General features: G+C 34.7%; 1 protein-coding gene across 1 annotated transcript; it reads right to left on the bottom strand.

Annotated features, from left to right (window-relative positions):
- Positions 1-18,726: 18,726 nt before the first annotated feature.
- LOC149420239 (uncharacterized) lies at positions 18,727-19,796 on the bottom strand. Its single transcript, XM_089636324.1, has 2 exons — positions 19,425-19,796; positions 18,727-18,792 (listed from the first exon to the last, which is right to left on the bottom strand). The coding sequence occupies exons 1-2, from the start codon at positions 19,794-19,796 to the stop codon at positions 18,727-18,729; spliced, it is 438 nt and encodes a 145-aa protein (XP_089492450.1).
- Between the last annotated feature and the right edge of the window lie 2,963 nt (positions 19,797-22,759).

Below are 22,759 nucleotides of genomic sequence, written 5' to 3'. Positions count from 1 at the left end.
AACCAACAAATTTACTAACGATGTGTCGCCTGAAATGAGATAATCATGAGAATTCATCGATCCCGCCGGGGAATGAATGCTGCGGGCGTTTTTTGACCACATGTTCGGTGGTCTGCACCGCACCGAATTCGCACATCGCCGACTTTTTAAGGCTCCACCTGTGCGTTATATTGGCACAGCGGCTGTGGGAGGACCTTATCCTATTGATGACGGACAAGAGTTTACAAGGCAGTGAGAATCCATACTGTCCCTCAGTCGGGTCGTGCACGAGATTGGCATCTCTCATGTCGGCCGATCGCCACTCAAGTTTCCACCTATCTTCTGGAGTGAGAGGTATTCGGATGAGGCTCTCCCCTTCTACCCAAAAGGGTTTAGCAATTCCCATAATAGTTAAGGATTTCGAAAAAATAAAATATTTGTCATTTTTTCTAACGAAATTGTAAAATTCATATCCACTTTCACATACCCACAGGAAAAGTAATCGAGTTATAAATGCTAATATCAGCAAATCTCTCAATTCAAATAAGTATGTAGATTTTATATTTAATTCATTGATCATACACAGTGAAATTTTCTAGAGTAATGATATCAATTGGTTTTCTTTCTAAATCGGATTTCCTACATCCAACCCGTTCGCTTTCTAAGTAGGGGATGGCATCCCATAGAATCCTGGATAAACCCATTAAGTCCGAAGGTTTTATTCCCCCGATAGGCAAATGACCGGATGGGCCCATCCGAGAGATTTTATCTGGGCAACATTTTTCTTTGTCTGTATGAGATAGATGTAAATGGCGTGTGGGGACATTTCGGTGGAATACATGAATTCAAAATGAAGAGTGAGTATTTTATAAGTAAACACCTACTTAACTCCAAGTTAGGTGTGTACTATGAAACATTCAACTATATGTTGCATTTTGTTAACTCTTTATACAAATTACATCAATCAAACCGATTGGCATTTGATCTGACACTCTTGTTTTATATCTCACTAGGACTTTCTATTGATTTTGTTAAAAAAATCTACATATTGGTTTGATTTGTAATAAAAATAGGTTGTTCAGCGTGAAGAAAATCACAAAACAATCTAAAGTAAGGCATTTTTTTAGCATTTAAGGCGATGCACCACGTCGTTTAATATTTGGAATCGGGCCAAAACGCTGCTTACTGAGATGGCGGTAAGGTTTGAATTCCCATTTAACACCAGCCGCCTATTTTGATAAACGTAAGGCAAAATCATCGCCTAAATTTTCAGGGACAAATATTTAAATGTTTTACTATAATTTTCAAAAGAACTTAATTTGTAACACTATACAATAAAACCATAACAGAAAAGGGGTTTGCAAGTAAAAGTTTTTTAACTTTAAAGCAGTTTTTACAGGCCTGAAACCTTTTTTTTCTGGGAGTATAAAAGATTAATCCCAAAAACGCTCGATTGTTTCAAAGGCCAAGATGTGTTCTACTCGTACCATTTAATTAAAGTATTTAAAATATTTCTGAGCGATGAAAATATCAAAGAAAAAAACATGATTCTGAATTATTTCATAGTGAATCGTCTTAAACACATCGTTTCAGATAGCAAGAAAGTCGCCTCTTTGAATTTAAATTTTCTTGGTGGAAACTAATACCACTGTACCTATACACCAGTTACCCTCATCCCATTTTCTTATTAGTCTCTTGGAACCAACCAACACCCCTGCGTCCCTCTCCTGCGCTAATTTTAGTATCTTGTGTCATGGAAAGTTCAGATTTTTTGTCAAATTCTCTTCATAAACTTGTTCAGATTTATCTTAGACCACCTTTCTTTGCCAGGACATCTCAATTCATAAGATGCTAATAGGTAGGTCCTTTTCAAATGAGAAGAACAAACTGTACCACAGTAAATTATTTTCGCTCATATTGCTTCTAAAAGTTACCATGTATGAGACCTCAACAAGGATGAGCTCATTTAATAAGCTAGCAGCATAAACAAATCAATCCCTTGGAACAACAAGGTTCTATCTGTTTAATCAAAATAGACTTGTTTAAAACACTATCTAAAACTTATCCAACTGTTGATTATTAAACAAAGTCCTATACCTACTTCATATTTATTTTTAGAACAACAGTGTTCCATTTACAAAATTTCGGACAACTTAGTTATATCGCCATAGATTAAATATGTTTGGAGCAACATAGTTCCATTTGCGTTGTACTTCGAGTAAAATTGCTTGGTACAATAAGGTTCTATTTGCCAAAGGCGTGAAACTGAGAAAAATTGATGAAAAATTACATTTGTGAAAAAGTGAATACCCAGAAAGTATGGTATAATTGAATTATCTTTGGGTATGCTGAGTTTGACTGATTTACAGAGCAACAAAATTTTATCTTTTTTTCGTTTAGTTGTTTGGCTAAATTAATACCCCATTTTTTTCAAATTGTTCTTAAACATTAACAAAATTTAATAACACTACGTTCTCCTATAAATTTCAAGTTTTAGCATTGTATTTTATTTGAATTAAAATATGAACGTTAATATCTGGGTTTCAATATTATTTATTTATTTATTAACGCCCTATCGGACTTTTACATAGTAAATTGACAGTATATGTATGTAAGCGTAACATAATACATGGATAAAATAGATAAATATAATTTACTCATAAGGTAATTAGATAATAAATTTATATAATACACTGATATGTATTATAAAACAAATGTTTAAAAAAAGAAGAAAAATAATGTCTGTTGTATCTATAGAGAAAAAAAAACTAATAAGTCATGGCAAAATACCAACGCCGTAATTAATATTGAATTTAAATAATAGGAGGTACTTGAAATGGTAACCTAAATCAAAGTATAATATACATATCAAGTATGACCGTACATGCATACAGTAATTAATATGCGTCCAAAAAAATAAATAACAAATTAACTAAGGAGTATGTGAGTTAAACGTTTTAAGGTATAGAGACAATGCTTTTTTTAAGCTAATAAATAATACAAGTTAATAACTAGCAAATAGGTCTGAAATTAGTTGCCTTTTGAAACTCACAAAGTTAACACCAAATATATCAATAAGTTCACAGTATTTGTTTGCAAGGTGATGAATTCTTGGAATTGGTGAATACATAGAGTAGTTAGTATTGAAGTTATTGTTACATTTAAAAGTGTCTTTGCTTCGAGTTTGTCTGGCAGGTACATTCATATAAATTAATTCCAATAATTCAGGGCTGTCGATGAGATATTTGATAATTTTTAATACAAATAATATATCAGTTAGAACTCTTCTATCTGATAGTTTGAGAAGTCTGGTTTCGGTGCGTAAGTTATTATAATTTATAAATTCGATGGAAATATTCATTTTAAAATTGATGTACCGTACAATAGACTTTTATAGAACGATGACCATACTGTTGAATTATATTCTAATTTACTTCGTACTAATGAGCAATATATATTATACCAGATATTGAAATAAATGTTCCCAATTGAAATTTTTTAAGACGCTATAGCATGTTTTATCTGAATACGTTTAATACAAAATAATATCGCCTAAATTATCCTTCCAACCTTGTTATCTCCAGCATGAAGTGTGTTAACTGAGTTTTTATGAGCCGATTTTTCTCACGTAAATAAGAACATCTTTAAAAACCAGTAAAATAAAATGGAACCTTGTTGTTTCAAGGGCAAGAAGCTCTCCCAGTTCTTTATCGCAATCTCTTTCAAGAGTTTCTCTCCCAACAAACAACGTGGTGCGGGGAGGCGGGTAGCTTGAACAGACAACGCAGTAAAGTACTTCACTCCGCCAATATCTTTCTGGTCTATTGACGTGGCAAATATTATCCCAGTCAAATACGACAGTAGAAAGTTTTTTAATTCTTGGAACAATACCGTAGCGTGCCACCTTAGACTGTGTTGTCTCAATACAAACATTCCTGAGAGTGTGAGGATTTCTTTTGATCTTTATTTTTTTCTAAATAAATATTGCTGTAGTATCATTTTAAATGAAGTCACTTTCATAAACATGGGTATCTGTGGCTATAACTGTGGGTTTTAAACTAAAATAAATGTACCTTTAAAGATAAATCATTAACCTTTTAAACTTCAGCGTGTCTTAAAGGATACCTATAAAAAATCATTGCTCTGAATAAAACCAGCATTTCTGTGGATACTACACATGGTACGAGCATTGTGACCGGATAAATCATGAAAATGATAATTATCCGGATAAATCATGAAAATGGCAATGAAGGCTAAAGTGTATAAAAAGCTATTGATTAAATATAGACTAATGTGTTTAAATATATATTTTTTGCAAACGTGTTTAAAAAGACAAGTGATTCCAAATTACGTTAACTTTAAATTTAAATCATCTTCAAATTCGGCTAAGAAAGCCAAAATATGTTGGTTAAAAGAGGACTTAAAAAGTGGTTATAAAAAACGGAATGTTATTAAACTTCAACTTAAATTCTTACATATGGAATTGGCTAGTGCTTTACACCCATTGGAATGGGACCTGTTTGATGATCAAGTAAGATCTATAGCTAGTATCAAAGCATACAAAAAGAAAACTGTTCTTGACAAAAAAATTAAAAAATTGTGTGATAATAATAAAAAAGTTAATGCGGTAGTGTCACCAACTGAAAATAAACAGTATAAATTCCATGATCGAGTGATTAACATGTCTAATCATGAGTTTGCGGAGGAAGAGTTAAAATTATTAAATAAAGGACTAAATCATAACTTGCATTATAATTCTAATATTAAAAATAGAGAAGAATTAGAGTTGTTGGCAGTGGATATGGACAATGCATTAATAAATCAACCCAAATCGTTCCATTATAAATGTGCTGAAGGGATAAAAAACATTAACAACAAAAAAACAGTTCCTAATCGGGAAAAGAATATAATTTCTAATACTGACATAAAAATTGCTAAGAATATTTCTAAAATGGTGAGGGAAAAAAATCTGGTTGTTACGAAGGCAGATAAAGGTAACAGTGTTATAATCATGGATAAAGTTGACTATATTAACAAGACAATGGATTTTCTACAAGGGGACAATTTTGAAATAATTCTAAATAACCCTATTAATAAGTGTCAAGAAATGGTGAAAGAAGCGGTTAAACGTTGTAAAAGTGATATCTTTGTAAACATGAAAAATAACAAAAATTTGATTTTAATTAACCCAAAAATTCCTAAACTTTACAGCCTATTAAAAATACATAAACTGAACAAACCTATTAGGCCAGTAGTCTCTAATTGTAATGCCCCAACTTTTAAATTAGCGTCAGCTATCAATACTGTAATTAATAATGCTAATATATTTCAACCAACATACACAGTTAAAAATTCGTTAGAATTAGTTAATTATCTAAAGGATTTGGAAATTCCTAATCATGCTATGTTGGTTTCTTTTGACGTAGTAAATTTATTCCCTAGTATTCCAATAGAAGAAAGTAAAACCATCATCAATAATTTGTTAAATTCATCTAACTTACAGAAAGACCTTATCCATGACCTCATTTTATTTTTCGAAGTTATTTTTAAACAAAATTATTTTCAATTTAACAATACAATTTTTAAACAAAAGGATGGCTTGGCCATGGGGAACAGTACGAGTCCTTTGATTGCAGACATTTTTATTAATAATTTAGAAAATAAGATTTTTAATAGCGGTGCCTTGTTACTTAAAAATTTATATTGTTGGAAGAGATATGTGGACGACATTTTTTGCATTTGGTTAGGAACAGAAAGACAATTGAACATGTTCTTAAACTTTTTAAATAAAATACACAAAAATATTCAATTTACATTAGAAATAGGTATAGATAAGAGTTTAAATTTCTTAGATTTAAATTTAACAATAAAAGGTAATAAAATAGATTTTAATATTTTCCGTAAAGATAAGTACACTGATATTGTCATTCATAATTCATCAAATCATCCCTTTTCTCAAAAAGTCGCAGCTTTCCATTCTATGCTTAATAGATTAATTTCGATTCCTTTGTCGGATCCTAATTATATCTCAGAATTAAATATCATAAAACAAATAGCATCTAATAACGGCTATCCTAATAAATTGATAGATGAAATACTAAATAAAAAAATTAAACATAAATTCTTTAAACTTTATATTTATCCTATTTATAAAGATACAAACAAACAATGGCGTAGAATTCTATTTGTAGATAATGATACTTCCAAAATTATAAATAAAAACATCCCCTTCACTATTCAACCGGCGTTTTATACGAATAACAAATTAAAAAAATATATTCTTAATAATAAAGATATTGATAGTCAAACTAAAAAATCAGGTGTTTATAAACTCAACTGTAATGATTGTAATTCCTTTTATATAGGAAAAACTAATAGAAACTTTGAGATCAGAATTAAAGAACATCTTAGGGCTTTAAAGGGAAACTGTGAATCAGAATTTGCGGATCATTTATTAAATAACGACCATACTTTCGATATTAATTCAGGTTTTAAAATACTACATTCTGGTTACAAGGTATCTCAAATCAATAATTTTGAAATCCTAGAAATAAGAAAACACGTGAATATGAAAGCAGATATTATTAATAAACAAAAAATTTTTATAAACCCCATTTTAAATATTTTCCCAATTACCCGGTCTTTCCCGTCTAATGACATTTTAATTCCTACTTTGAATAACCCTCCCCCACTCTTACCCCTCCCCACTCCTTCTACCTCTTCTTTCTAGACCTAATTTTAATTATAACTTTAGTATACTTGTGCTCCTGATGAAGTGAACTTGGTTCATGAAACATGTTGAGATTTTGTATCGAAATAAAGTGATGTAAACAATGTTATTTGTGTTTTAATAAAAAATGATAATTCTTCACATTTTTTAAAAATTTATATGCGTAACATCTTGTAAAAATATAAAAATCTTAACTGGTTTTTTTTAAAGTTATAAACACATAATGTTGTCAAATGACACAATTTACAAAAATATCATTTTGCAAAAAACAATTAGGTAAGTTATGAAGAAAACTGAATAAGATGGCGCATAGCGATAATTGTGCTGCTATAAATCAGAAGTTAGAAGTTTTTTGTTCGTTTCGAACAGAAAAATGCAAGCCCGAAATGTTGTTCGAATGTATTTCACAAGTTCATTAAATTCGTTGACAACTCAACACCCCTTTCAAAAGTCATGAAACGTGATGAAAATAAAATTAGGCTTTTAATTTTATATCACTTTTTAAGGTGTGTTGAATTGTTATCGAGTTGAGTTATCGGGCAACCATTGATTTCATATCATTTTAGTAGAATAATAACAGAACTTGAATATGAACTTTTTAAATTTAATGAATAATTGTTCAAGATCTGTGAAACAACTGGCCCTTGATATTATTTCCTTATTGTAGAAAATGAATTAACGCGTTTCATTAAATCATGGGTGGATATAATCCACTATGAAGGTATCATAATAGTTATAACATAACGCGTATCACAGGCTATAAAGCTTTATGTTGTAAGCTTTTAGCATTCCCCAACTTATAATCCGATAATCTAAATATGACCGAGCGGTGGCTGAGTTGACATCGCGTTTGAGTCCCACCCAGGCATAGTGTTTTCAATTTCTCGGCTGGCTAAGTCCTCCATCACAACACAAGCACCATTTTCCGCTCACTGTGGTGGTAGTAGGAGAGTTTCAAATATTGTCAGGTTATTCGTAACCCAGGAATGTTTGTCTTTCTTTAAAAAAAATCTCCCAACGATTGAATTATTTAGAAAAACATATTACCTATAACTTTTTGCGTTTGAGTATCTTTTGTTGAATGTATACGGACGAAAAGACATTAATATATTACAGCGATAACTCATTTAGTACAAAATAATATTTATAACAATAAAACTTTAGAATTTTATAAGCCAATGCATGAAGATTTATGAGGTTGACTTCAGTTTTAATTTCAAAGGCGGTTTTAATTTACATTTGAAAGTTTAAATTAAAGTACCTAGCTTATGAAATTTGAATACAGAGCAAATTCTTCATTTAAAGTTTCATAAAATATACAAAATCGTTGTAAATTATAAAGAAAGATTATCGGCGATTGAAATATTCCCGGCTCTGGGATTTTGGAGCTCATTATTATATCAAGAAGATTAAAACTTTATCAAAGTCAATTTACAGCTGCCAGATTTCGGTCAGAATATTATCCACCCTTTTCCTATTGTGTTAGCATAATTTTCAATTTTTTGCTCCGGGCCACACAATATCTTAGATTTTTTACCGAAAAGTTGTGATTGATATTTTTTTAATTATTGACGGATGGTAATCTTATAAAACATCAGCACTTAATTTAATTTCATTGTCTTTTAAACAACTCTGCTTGATAATAATTTTACTAACTTTAAGTTTTATTATTTCTTATCTATCTTTAAAGAATACCATTATTAGGCGCTTTGATTAAAAACATTATTATAAAAAATAAAAATTGTTTATTCAGTGAAATAAAATTTCAAAAAACTAAATAATGATGAGATAATGGGAGTTATTTTTCAACACTTCCGAACGAATTTCACAATATTCGAATTAGAAAGGATCATTATTAAACAACATTATTTCGGATGTGATGCACTTACCATTTAAAATTCAAAAATACATAGTGGGATATTTACACTAACTCTGAATAACGCTGAATAATTTTGTTAATGATTATTGTACTAAAAAGATGTCGTTTAAATATTTTCATTCATAATTATTGTTTTCAAAAACTATCAAAAACGTTATATTTTGAAACGGTTCCTACTGACCATAATGTCATTATGACATGGAAACCGCCAATATCTGCTAAGACGGCTGTCACCAAACTGTCACCAAACTGTCACCGGCTGTCGCCCGTCGTGACGTCAACGCCGCCGAATTCACGAATAAAAAAGAATATGTCGTTTTGGCGGCAAATCGAAAATGGGACATTTTAATTAATTATTCAAAACACATATTTTTTAAATACCTTCATTATCCTTAATTTTTCTTTAATCTTTTAAAGAATAAAAAGAAACAATGAAAATAACCTATTCTTATTTACAGTACATATTACGCCTCCATTATTACAATATTTGGCGGAGTAATGGTCAGCATAGTTTCCCTCTAAGCAGTTCATTGTAGTTCAAATATTGGCCGTAGAAATGATCAATTTTAATCTTTTTTGCTTTTACTTTTAAAGTCCATTTATTTCTCGCCCGCGCTTGTAATAAAAAATGTGAATGACAAACATTTAATATCCTTAGCAATTGAAGTTTCTAATCCAACCGATGAATTCTACTATCACACCAGTAATCCCCTTAGGCTTAAGTTACTAATACTAGGAACTACCTTCGCAAGAACATAATAATTACATCGTACCTTCCCCCATAAAACGAAACAATTAATTTCATCCGTAAAGTTTTCCGTACGCCTCGGCTTGGTGTTAGAATCTCATCCGGCCTAACCTTGGCCATAAGTCATTGTTGTAATAATATTATATACTGTACCACGCGCCGTGGGATGGCCGCTTACCCGGGGTTCAATTTGATTATTCGCAATTCACCCCTCCTCCTGTGGCGCGATACAAGTGATATTGTATTGAGAACATGCAATCATGAAATTTTGGGACATCTACATATCAACGCTTGAAATAAATAAAAAATACTATGCCCTTCAAAATGAAAATAAAAATACCTTGAAGATAAATAAGTTTAAAAACAATTTCGAAATATGGCTAAGTAAACTTAAAGATGAGGTAAACATAAAACTGTAAAAACAACCTACAGTTAATAAGCTTAGGTCTGCAAACATGAAGATGAGGAAAACAACAACCATGAAGATGAAGTCGTTAGACATGAAGATGGAGAAATCTACAAAACACAGTCCATAAATCTATGGACAACTTTAGTATTTCAATCAGTAATTTCCCGAGATCCTTATAATCTAACCGCAAAATAAATAATAGTGATTCAAAAACACAAAAACTTTTTAACGCACTACGTTTTAAATATTTAAAAGCGTTAGTTGAAAAGCCAAGTGATTACTGTGCCATAAGTAGATTAATGAAAATAACATAACCTCAAAACGTCAAATTTAGTGTATTTTGTCTATGCAATCAAGTGCCAACAATAAACATTACACAGTGTTTGCCAGTTTTAATTTTTGTCAGGGGCATCTCGAAGCAAAAACAAAATTTCTGAAGAAAAAGTAAGCTTGGATAAAATAATTGAATATATTGATAAAAAAATGAAACTTTGAAGAAGGACATATTTATTAAAATCGAATCTCAAACTACTATAAACTACAAAAATCACTGAGTTTGTTAGTGCTCAATATGATAAACTTTAAAAAAAAATGGATGTTGCAAATAAATTAAACCAAGTGATACAAACTGATTTCGAAAATATTGAAAAAGATCTGTCCGAAAAAAAACAATATCATAAAAAAACTTGAAATAACACTCGCCGACATTGAAACCATTTCAAAGGGTAATAATCTAGAACTAGCTGGAATTCCCCAACAAAACAGAGAATAACCAGCTGAAATTATAAGAAAAGTTGCTGCAGCAGCTGGGATCACTATTAAACACACGGATATAACTAACGTCATCCGAGTCTCAGATAGACGAGATGGGGCTCCACCTACACTTCTTGTTACTTTCTCAGAAAAAAGACAAAGAGAATCCCTTTTTGAAAAAAAGATGAAATAAATTACGAAGAAATCAAGGATCTAACAACATCTCCAATTTTCATCGGCGAAGAACTAAGCCCTTTTCACAAAGAGATCCTTTGGAAAGCTAAACAAATAGCAAAGGAAAAAAATTACCATATTTTATGGTTTAAACAAGGAAAAGTTATGCTAAGGAAACAGCAACATGAAAAAATCATTTACATTCGGCATTTAGATGACTTGGTGAGAATAATTTAATCTAAAATAAATAAAAACCTTTCCATTTACTAAGAATTTAGTTTGCGAAAATGAATACTACAATAATTACCTCTGAACCAAAGGTTTTAACGAATTTAAATAATTATTTCAAAATTTTACATACAAATATAAGAAACATAAATAAAAATTTTGATGTGCAAATTCTATTAAAATATATTGGACTCCTCACTGAATGTTGGATAAACGATAAATATTCATCGTTGGAAATTGCTGGATATACTACTTACTCAACCTTAACTAGTAATAAACAAAATGATGGCGTAAATGCATAATATGTAAAAAAATAAATAATAGCTGAAGTGGAAGAAACCATAACAATAAATGCCAATTGTCTTAAGATTAAAATTGGAAAGGAGTCAACTATATTAGCAATATATCGATCACCTTCATCTTACAATTTAGATCCTTTTATTAAATCCTTCGATGAGGAACTCTCTTTACAAAAAGCAAATAAAAACTTATTTCTTATTGGAGATCTAAACGTCAACATTCTACATAACCGTCATCCCCAAATAAATAAATATCTACATACATTAGCCTCGCATGGTCTTAAAAGCCTAATCAATGAACCCACTCGAATAGTTGACAATTCCAAAACCTGTATTGACCATATTATGAGTAAAACTAAAAAACATACGAAATCTGTCATTTACGAATCAACAATAACTGATCATTTTACAACAATCCTAGCTGTAAACCAAAAAAGGAAAGAAAAACTCGAAATAGACCGACGACAATAAAAAAATCTGAAACAAACTGGAATGCCACTAAACAAAACTTGCAATGTACTGATTGGAATAAATTACATAATATTGACAACACAAATGATGCGTGGAATAGCTTCATTTATATTTTCAAACATAACAATGTCCAATAGTGTCCAATAGTGTCCAATATCAAAAAAACTGTAAAGAAAATTTCACATAAGAATATACACATCAAGCCTTGGATCTTACAGAATATTATAAACTGAATACGAAAAAGAGACGATTTACATAAAAAAATTTAAGTAACTACAATACTACAAAAGATATAGAAACATTTGCAAAAACATCATTAACACCACAAAAGAATCCTACTATAAAAATAAAAAAGAAGCATGTAACGATAATCCCAGAAAAATGTGGCAAATTTTAAATGAAGCCACCAATTTTATATCCACCAGTAATACATCAAAAATCGATGAACTGAACATAAACCAGGTTCTCACTCTACTTGCTAAAAAAAACCCTGACAAAATTCTTCATCACGTTAATAATTTTTTTCACAAACATTGGATCAAAATTAGCAAAAATAATTACACATTGTGATAATGATACACTCGAACCAAATGAAGCTAGCAATCTAGAAAGAGAACTAAATTTCAAACAAATAACCATTGACGAAATCAACAACATAATTACTTCCTTAAAACCAAATGTATCATCGGAGGGTGAAGTAATCTCAACAAATGCAATAAAACATCTCAGTAAAGAAATTGCCTTCCCATCAATCAATTTGTCTATTACTAAAAGCATATTTCCCACGTCCCTTAAAGTAGCAACTGTCATACCTATATATAAACGAGGAATAAAAATGATATCAATAACTTTTGACCGATAAGCCTTCTAAGTACCTTTTCTAAAATGTTGGAAAAAGTGCTAAAAATACAAATTATGAAGTACTAAGAAGATAATAACCTACTATCGAAAACTCAGTATGGTTTTAGACAAAACCTGAGTACTACCGACGCCATAGACGATATCATAAATACGATCACGAAAATTTTAGACGGGGGAAATAAATCTTTGGCGATATTTATAAACCTACAAAAGGCCTTTGATACAATAGATCATAAAATCCTTTTCAAGAAGCTAAAAAAAATCGGAATGTCAAACACAACGTTAAACCTGCTAATAAGTTACATGTCAGAACGTACTCAGTGTGTTAAAATTGAAAAGCATTAAAGTAAACCTCTCCCAATAAAATATGGTGTACCGCAAGGAAGTGTCTTAGGACCTTTATTATTTGTGATTTATATTAACGATATCTGCAACTTACACACAAAAGGAAAAATAATTTGTTTTGCCGACGACACCGCTATTTTATTCAATGAAAGCGATTGGGTAACCAATTACAAAGAAGCTGAACATGGGCTTGTACTTCTGCAAAAATGGCTTAAACAAAACTCACTTACACTAAATTTCAACAAAAGGAAATACTTAACATTTTTTTATAACGGCCAGATGACAACCAGCTGAGGATTATGCTCTCAAAATACATGACTGTCAAGGAAAAAACTACCCACCATAACACACTCCAGAAACATAAAATATCTCGGCGTTGAAATCGATGAAAATATTCGATGGGATACTCACATAAATAGCATTACAAAGAAACTTACAAAGCTCATGTACTACTTTAGGAACGTACACAATATACTAAATAAAAATGATCTATATAAAGTCTAATATGCTCTATGCCAATCACGCATAGAATATGGGATTATTGGATAGGGATCTGCCTTAAACCTTCACATGAAGCAGCTCGTAAAAACACAAAAAAAGATAGTAAAAATAATCCTGAAAGTACCCATAAGTACTCCATCAAAAGAAATTTAAAAAAATTTAATGTGTTCAGCATTATAAAACTGTACCTACTCAAAAAATGCACTACTCAATTTTAAAGAAAAATATGAGTACCTTGCTGAACAACACACCTACACTACAAGGACGAAATCCTCCAAACGAAATCTACCAAACATTCCAAAATTAAATACATCTTTCGGCCAGAAAAACCACTATTTCCATGCTATAAAATTATATAAGGCCCTTCATATTGAAATTAAAAACACCATAGATATAGAAAAGTTTAAAAAAGATATCAAATTATGGCTAACTTAACATGAAGATGAGGAAATCATTAAATTTATGAAGTAACTCCAACGCAACCTACAGACAACAAATATAAATACTTTTTGCTTAATTTATTTTATATTATGTGTGAACCAACAAATTAGAAGATGAGGAAATCATGATCAACACACATACAACAACCTACAGTCCGCCTCGGAACAGGAATACCTAGTGAGGAGAACTGAGAACAAACTACATCACTTAATATTTTTATTGTACTTAATATTGTAACTTTTTACTTGACTTTATATTGCCGTATAATAAAAAAAAAAGTTTTAAATTTAAAAAAGAATTTAAAAGAACATGAAGATGAGATAAAAAGTATGATTTAATACCTACACAACAAACTACAGGCAGCTTCGAAACAGAAATCCCTAGCGAGGAAGACTGTGAATATACTATTATACTATGTATGTTTAATATTAATTATTAAAACTCAAAATAAAACAATCCATTATACGAAGTTTACTATTTGTTCTTGAAAAATTGAAGAACCTTTTTGAACATCGTAATATTAAATCTAAACGAAACATAACAATACATGGAAAAATAAAAACGTCAAGGTCACATTTTTTGTCTTTCTTTCTGGTCTTATTCTGCAATGAATCGTGGGGTTAATATGGAGATACAGGATAGGTATTGTATTGGACACCTACGCCAGTGACATTGACTGTAAAAGTCCGGTTTCCTCTCGGAGGTATCTTAAGGAAGGATTTGCAATTGAAACACAACGTTGCGAATGTCGTCGGACAACTAACTGACTGATTGGGCCAGTTGTTTGCATATGTATTGGGTTAAAATCTACACGTGTTAATGTACAGCAATTATTTTTATCTCTAAACAGGAAGCGTGAGAACATGAAGGAACCAAAAAAATAACCAAAATTTAATTACTACGGTTAAATTCCATTTGACACATGTGTTGACTCGACCTCCTAATTGTCCTAACTCGCTTGAATAAGGTTTTTATACCTCTTTCTCTCCAGCGTTCAGTTTCGCTTTTGCAAAATGATATCGTGCTGAGCCTAGCTAACTCTGAATATCCCCCGCCCCTGTGATATTGCACACAGTAAAATAAGGCCTTCGCTTTGGGGTTGATCTACAATAAATCCCTTAACTTCACGTTGTGTGATTTGTTAATTCGAAGCCCACCGTTATGGGGTGGTAGGTATTTAATGTCTCCTTTCCATGGTAACTCCCGGTTCTTTTTAGCCAAAGTGTGGGGAAAACGTCCATCGACCCTCAGCGAGTTCTACAAGAAACGAGTACGTGTCTCACCTAACTTTCGAATACTGGACCCTATTACTAATTGACCTAATAGTTTCTATCATATCTCTACAATTTCCTTGTATCCCCGTCCTTACCTAATGTCCCCGTGTTTATAAATTCTAGATTGTGACATAGGACCGTACCCCCCCCCCCCCCCTTTGTGTACGTGCTATTAAACCCTTCGTTGAATGGGGTGTTGTTTCCGCATAAGTACTGGGACTCCCTCGTCGACCTCTGTAACGGTGTACTGAAACTAGATAGATGGATTTAGCTGTAGTTAGTAAACTTTGGGTGTTGGGGATGCAAGTGGAAACGAGAGAGAAAGGAGATGGAAACGGATTGAATGACGAGAAAAGGTTTTTTTTGCAAACTGGGTCGGCACCTCACTGCCCCAAATGAAATGGTCGCTATTCTTCCAAATGCAAAACCCCAAGAACCAATACGTGTCTGGCTTTCCCCGAGGTCTGGTCTAACTTCTTCTTATAGTCGCCCTGACACCTCCGGACCGCTCACGTCAGAGGGAGAGGTCATGCACCTGTTGGAATATCCCAAATCACCCCGCCCCGCTTCCTCCGACGGACTACGTTACTGACTGTAAAAGGGGGATTTCATTGCGTCCCTTGCCATGATGCTAAACGCGTGCATGTTTCAAGTAGGTTTGTTCTGGTGGGGTTTTCAACGTCCGCTAGTCGCCAGGCCTACTATCCACCTCACGAAGGCTGCTGCAAAGGATCTCGAGGGATTTCCAGTCGAGTTGCATCAACCTCCGGGTAAACTCCGCTTTAGTATGTGTTCGTCCTCCGATTTTGAACCCTCGTTCATCACGCCGACGTCCCCTCCACGCGAATTTTAAAGACTTGGAGCCCGTTCAATTAAACGCCTTCGCAGCGAACCAAGGCCCAAACATTCCAACTCGACATTAATTTTCATACTGCCTCTCGTGTCTTCTCACCCGACCCGGCTCCGCGAAAAGGGATGACCTTCCGAACTCTTCGTGATTCTCCATACAACGTTGACGCCCCGAAATCGCGTGATGAGGAAAGTAGAAAATCTTCTGAGCCGAGGAAGTTGTGTGCTTTCCCAAGACAGCTTACGGACAACATACTCCAACGGCGAGTTCTAAGCCGAGGCCAAAGGTATTTAGGAATTTGTTAGTGAACATATAAGGTTATACAAATATTATTAATTTTATTTTTTATTTGTTTTGAGCATGAGTTGGTTGCAGCTAGTCGCTTCCATGTTGATTTGAGGTGCCTCTGCGCGGCTGCCAACTCGGTAGAATGTACGACTTTTGTCGTCAGACACGATCGTCAAGTGATTTATGGGGGTCCCTTTTCTTCCTTTTGGGCCGTGCGTCGACACTAACTGCTTACAAATAAGTAGGTCATTGGCCTCGTGCTAAACACAGCTGTTAGAAGCAAGCAAACAGTTCTAAATGTGATATTATCTTATCAGTACCGCAGCCCTGTCCAAGCTGCTGGTTGCAGCCCCATCTTCGTCGCAATTTTAACGTTCTGGAAATATATATTCATGCAAGATCACTTACCCAAAATCGTAATATTACCAGTCCAGTCGGGATATCGACGACATGTACATTAATCCACGTCCAGGAACTGTAGGTATGAGTAGAAGCCCCAAGTGGTACTCCTCGTAGTGCGACACGTATACTTCTGTGGCAGCGTGAACGTCGGGATCACCAGTATGGCAGGATAAATGTAATTTACGATGGCTGCCGGTATCGTAAATCTGTGTTCAAGGAATTCTGATGATTGAAAGATAAAGGTCTGCGATCTTTGTTGAATTTATTTGCGAGAATGAATTTACAAGTTAAGTGAACGCAGAGACGGTGGTAGTAGAGAGTGGTGGTTTGGTCGAAAGTTGAAACTAGAATGGCAGAGAGTTGCGTTCCCGTCCACGCCTGGTTCTCCCGGGGCTTCAGGCGGCGGAGTAATTATTTAGTGTTATCATATGTGGGACGAGTTAAAGTAGTCCCCATATACCTCCCCACCAGCGTCTCTACGCGATACAATAGTAACATATAGTACATAATAACAACAATGAATATTTTACAATGTCAATCATAATTTATAAAAACACAAGTCCATTTATAATCTAAGGTACATAATGTTGTGATAATATTGCGCTCGGTTAGCGACAGGAAAGTAATAACAAAGTAATAATAATAGTGGCTCCATGCCGCCGTTGCATAGTAGCTGTGGCCGTACGAATTTTTATTCGCCGTAGTAAATAGGTACATAAATGATATACAGGTAAACATAATTATTGATAAACGGCGAGCGCTAGTCGCAATGTACTTAGCGTAGTAGTGAGCTACCTGTGTAAACTATGATTGTTTACGATGATTTAAAATAGCTTGTTATGACAGTTCTATTGTTGTTTTTATTAATGCACTTTTGACGTAGTACATAGTATTGTGAATATTTACATAATAAAGATTTTATTGTAGGATGCTTATATATGCGTATTATTGATAGTAAATTTTATATTGTTTTTTGTTTTGTTTTAGTAACAGTAATTTATTAGATTGTCTGACATTTGCGATATGATAGTTACAATTAATTTATGAAATTTGTGGATACGTCAATCTAAGGTTTCTGGTTAGTTTTTTTGCTAATTACTGTGCCTTATGATATTGCCAAATTATTACTGCGCTTGATATCTGTCCGGGAAGTGAACATGTCTTCCGGATCGAGTTGTCATTTTTGTTATTGGAGGCTGTGTGACGGTTCCTCTTGATGGAATTTCTTCTGTGCTTTGAAAGAATGCAGGTTTCAGTCGATCTATTGATGAATAAACGTGTGATGAATGCGGTAAATCCTTGTGGATGAAAAAATTTCCAGCGCTGTGGTTACTAGCGGGAGTGGGTTTCATCTCATCGAACCTTTTTTGTGGGCGTCCGACGTAGGTGTCGGGTTCTTCGCGGTGGGTTTCTTCGCGGTGGGTTGTGGTGAAGAATACAGATGGTAGTCTAAGTGTTCTTACGTACGTCGCTGTGGGTGCAGTTGTGTGTCGTGGTACTTTTGCTTTCTGGCGAGCGACGCACTGTTTGATGAAGGTTTTGGTTTCCATTGCCATTTTAGGCCAGACGAATCTCTGACGTATGCTGTTGGAGGTGCCGGAGGCGCTTGGGTGGCATACGTTGTGTACGTTGGCTATTGCTTGTTCTCTCATGTCTCGAGGAACAAAGGGGCTGTTTATCTCTTCTATTCGAGACAGCGTATCTGCTACGATGTTGTGATGACCGGAGATGTGTTTGACGTCAGTGGATCTGCTACGGTGTTGAGATGACCGGAGATATGCTTGACGTTGTTTCTTGCTGAACGCAAACGTAATCGGTTTGCGATCGGTGTAGATCGGTTTTCCATACCAGTGTGGCAGCGTTGAAATGCCAGATGAGGGTCCTTGCAGCGAAACTCCTCTAATCTGCAATCCTGTTGACTGGTCCGTTAGGGTTCCTTTCTTCAAGTTGACGCTTAAGTTGAAGAAGTTTAAGAAATCTGCTCCTAAAATGGCTTTCAAGACGTCTGCGATGATGAACTTCCACTTCATATCGCGGCGGAGGCCAAATTGGAGATTTATGGTTTTTGTACCATATGTTTTTATATGTTTCCCACTAGCACTGTATAATGTGGTGGGGCATGTATCTGTGGTGACCGTATTGGTTGAGTTCCAGCTTGATCTTGGGAGAAGAGATACGTCAGCACCAGTGTCAATTAAAAATTTCTGTCGCGTCACGAGTTCGTGAATGAAGAGACGACAAGTTTTTTGAGGAAAATCGCACGTTTCTACTGCGGGTTTTCCACTGTCGTTTCTTGACTTATTATTAATAAAAGTACATGGTTTGATGCAATTATATGATTTGTTACCGAATTTTGCATGGTAACTGCAGTAGCCGAGTGTCGTGTTATTGGTGTTTAACTGGCTACCGCGTGACCTAGAACGAGGTCGGTGCGCGGAATTTGGGTATGATGTCGATGGATGACGCCATTCACGGCGGGTGCTGGGATTCCGGTTTTCGAAATTAATGTTTGCCTGTCCATGATCATCTCTCCGAGTTGTTTTAAGTCGACTGACTTCTAGAGTGAGTGCCGAAATTTGTTCTTGTAAGTTTTGTAATATAGCACTGATGTTTGGATTCGAGTTCGGGATGCCATTATGATGATTATTGTCCATAGTTTCACATTCAGATTTTTGATAAACTTCCGAGATTTTATCTGCTGCAGATGCTAGTTGTAACAGATTGTCGTCGGGTAGTGCGGTAAGTATGGCCTGAATGTGTTGCGGGAGTCTTTGTAGCCAAAGTACGCGTACGATTGGGCTCTCCGATAGCCCGGGACCAGCGAGTTCATGGATGAGTCGAAGCAGTCCAGAAGGCTTCCTGTCCTCGAGCTGAAGTCCGGTTAGAAGACGAGTGAGTCGCTTTTCCTCCGAATCTTGTAACCTCTCGATGAGTGCTGATTTGAGATGAGTGTACTTGTCTGCTGCAGGAGGATTGATGACGATGTCGCTTACGGTCCTGAGGGTCTCCATATCCAAAGCGGCAACAATAATGTTGTACTTGGTGAGGTCATCCTTTAGTCTTGAGTTAGAAAATTGGCTTTCAGCTTGTGCGAACCAAAGTGCAATGTTGTCGCGCCAGCACGCGGGTAGTTTAACCGAGACAGAGTTTATTGTTGTGTCCATTGTGGAATTATTACCGTGGATTTCGTTCGATGTCTGGTTATTCTCGAATGACATATTATTTTGATAATACGGCAAGCAATAGGCAGTATAAAATAGGCAGATGTATGTGTAAAAATAGCAAGGAAACAAAAGCAATGACGACAGTAAATATAGATTTTGAAAAAAATTTTAAAAATTCAAAAATGTTAGATTGATGGTATCCGAAAATTTCAAAAATCCCTTAATCTAGAGTGCATACAATGTAAATAATGTGAATGTACTGTGACGAGTTCAACTTGTCTGGTCACTTAATTTAATAAACATGTAACAATATTGTACACTTGCAAAATTTTAAAAAAAAAAAAGTTATTTTAGAATGTTCGTATTCGGAAATTTAACTGTAAAATCACTGTATGTAGGATTAATTATGGTTCGTTACTTGGTGTTGATTACTGGGCATTGCTTTGTGGTGGATGTAACGAGGTCCGATGAAATTGATGTTGGTCTGCAGAGATTGTTGCGTTCTGCGGTGAATTTGATGCTTGGTCTGCAGCTGCTGGTGCGGTGTTTCACTGAAATTGAGATTTTTTGGCACTATACTATTCGAATATACGAGTTTCTTGGTTCAGATTAGTGGGTATATTTGATATACTTAAGTTTCAGAATTGGTGGGACAATAATGTTTTTTTTTGAAATGTGCTTTATAATTCGACAATCAGACTCTAATAAATATACTGGACTTGAAAATGTTGAAAATGAGATTGTAAGTAATGAGATTGGAAGTTACTTACTCGATTGTCCAGGATTCCAGCTTCAACGATCGACCTACCGTGTCCACTAAAAATTATTATCACCAGAAATGTCGAGGGTCACCAGTGTGGCAGCGTGAACGTCGGGATCACCAGTATGGCAGTGTAAAGTCGGGATCACCAGTATGGCAGGATAAATGTAATTTACGATGGCTGCCGGTATCGTAAATCTGTGTTCAAGGAATTCTGATGATTGAAAGATAAAGGTCTGCGATCTTTGTTGAATTTATTTGCGAGAATGAATTTACAAGTTAAGTGAACGCAGAGACGGTGGTAGTAGAGAGTGGTGGTTTGGTCGAAAGTTGAAACTAGAATGGCAGAGAGTTGCGTTCCCGTCCGCGCCTGGTTCTCCCGGGGCTTCAGGCGGCGGAGTAATTATTTAGTATTATCATATGTGGGACGAGTTAAAGTAGTCCCCATACTTCCTTAAAGGTCCCCGGCGATTTTGTGACGAACTATCTCAAAATTCACGAAAAGACTCCAACCCGTGAATTTAGTATTGTCTAATTATGAGTCTACCCTTTATTTCTTTTTGGTTGAACCTAATTAAATTTTAAAACACTTCAATTATTCCAATTAATATTAAAACCACTCTTACTTCGTGAGAATGCCTTGATTTTCTAAATACACAACTTCACTACATTTAAAACTCTATCAGTTTAGTTTAAAAATAGCACGCAAAAGCTGTCGCGACGTTAGGATCTCGAAGACCGACTCCAACCAAGTTAAAACGAAAAAGCCTCGATTTCCTCCAAACAACCCTATTTAATAATGTTTTTTTCGAATAAATCGACTTAAAATTTGTGCGACTTTCGTCTTTATCAATTCGAGGTTTCACTCTCCGTTAAGTTTAGAATTGCATAACCCCGCTTCAGGTTTTAGGTTCCCGCCTTCCGATTTGAGGTAAACACCTACCAACCTGCCGAGGCGGGTACAGGCCCGCACTCGGTGTCCTGACCTTCGGGCGCCCTCCCGTAATTGGTATTCAGCGATGTAGACGATTGCGCAAAATTATTTGATTATTTTTTTCTCGTACACGTGTTGTGTCCGTAATATTGGTTGATTTCCGGCCTATAGACTAGGTGTAGCTCATTTCTATATCGTTGTTTTTGAAATCTTTCCGAGAAAAAAAAAAAAAAAAAAGAAAAAAAAAAAAAAATAATAAATAAATAAAATTCGCTATTGATATGGATAATATAATCAATAAATTATCCCAACTAACGGAAGCTTTTCACCTATTATGTCCAGCGCTTGCGCAATACAGTATCCTTCCTTGTGTGCTGCCTTCTAGCATTTGATTAGTGTCTACACGATCCGTGGGTGATCCCAGGACACATATACCTTCCTCTCGGTGATGACATACGTAGGCATTCGTTCCAAAATTTGATTCGACACGTTTTTGTAATTTCGCCTACCTGTTTTGACTCTTTTCGTGATATCCGCCGCATATCTTCTGGTAATCTTTCGTAACCCATCGCTGTACACTACCCGAGTCGTTGAAACCCCTTCCATCATGAGCTAAACTACCTTTCGGGTTTCTTTTCGATTCCCGGTCCTTTCCTTTCGGTGATCTACGCCCATTATATCCCTGTTTTTACAGTTTTTTGCGTCTAGTTTTAGCCCAACCCAAATACTCTTTTCTCGCTTCATCCAGGAATTTCAATATATTATCCTCATAACTTTGTTTACGCGCAAAAAAGGTCGTAAAATTTTGATCGTTAATCAAAGACTTCGTGACCCATTAACTTTTATGTCTTTTCTTAATTACCCAACTTGCATCTCCCCCGTGTTAATATAATTAGGCAATTTCGGCCAAACGTCCTATCTTAAGTTAAAATTTGTGTTCACTGTGGCCACTTGAAAGAGCACTTAGAAGTTCAGCGAACGTAAACAATTCTCTCTACGAGGATCAACTCGTAATATGTCTTCTGGACCAAAACATTCTAAAACACCCTCTTCTTTCACCAAACCGTCACCCCCTTTTTTCGATATCGATGGTTGGGTATCGCTTCGTTTCTGCCTTAGAATGCAAATTTATCGTCGATTCCCAAGTGCCTTTGCACGCGTCGTGAGACCGGATCCCAAGGTTAACTCAACAGTAAATCAACCTCGAGTGTATCGAGTCTTAGACCGCCCTTAATCTCCGTGATTGGTGAAAATTATTTAATTGATTTT

This window comes from Hesperophylax consimilis, chromosome 10, assembly GCF_061612785.1.
Source record: "Hesperophylax consimilis isolate HC1 chromosome 10, BYU_Hcon_1.0, whole genome shotgun sequence".
Lineage (NCBI taxonomy): Eukaryota > Metazoa > Arthropoda > Insecta > Trichoptera > Limnephilidae > Hesperophylax > Hesperophylax consimilis.
The sequence above is the reverse complement of the archived record's forward strand: the minus strand, read 5'-3'. Positions and strand labels throughout refer to the sequence as shown.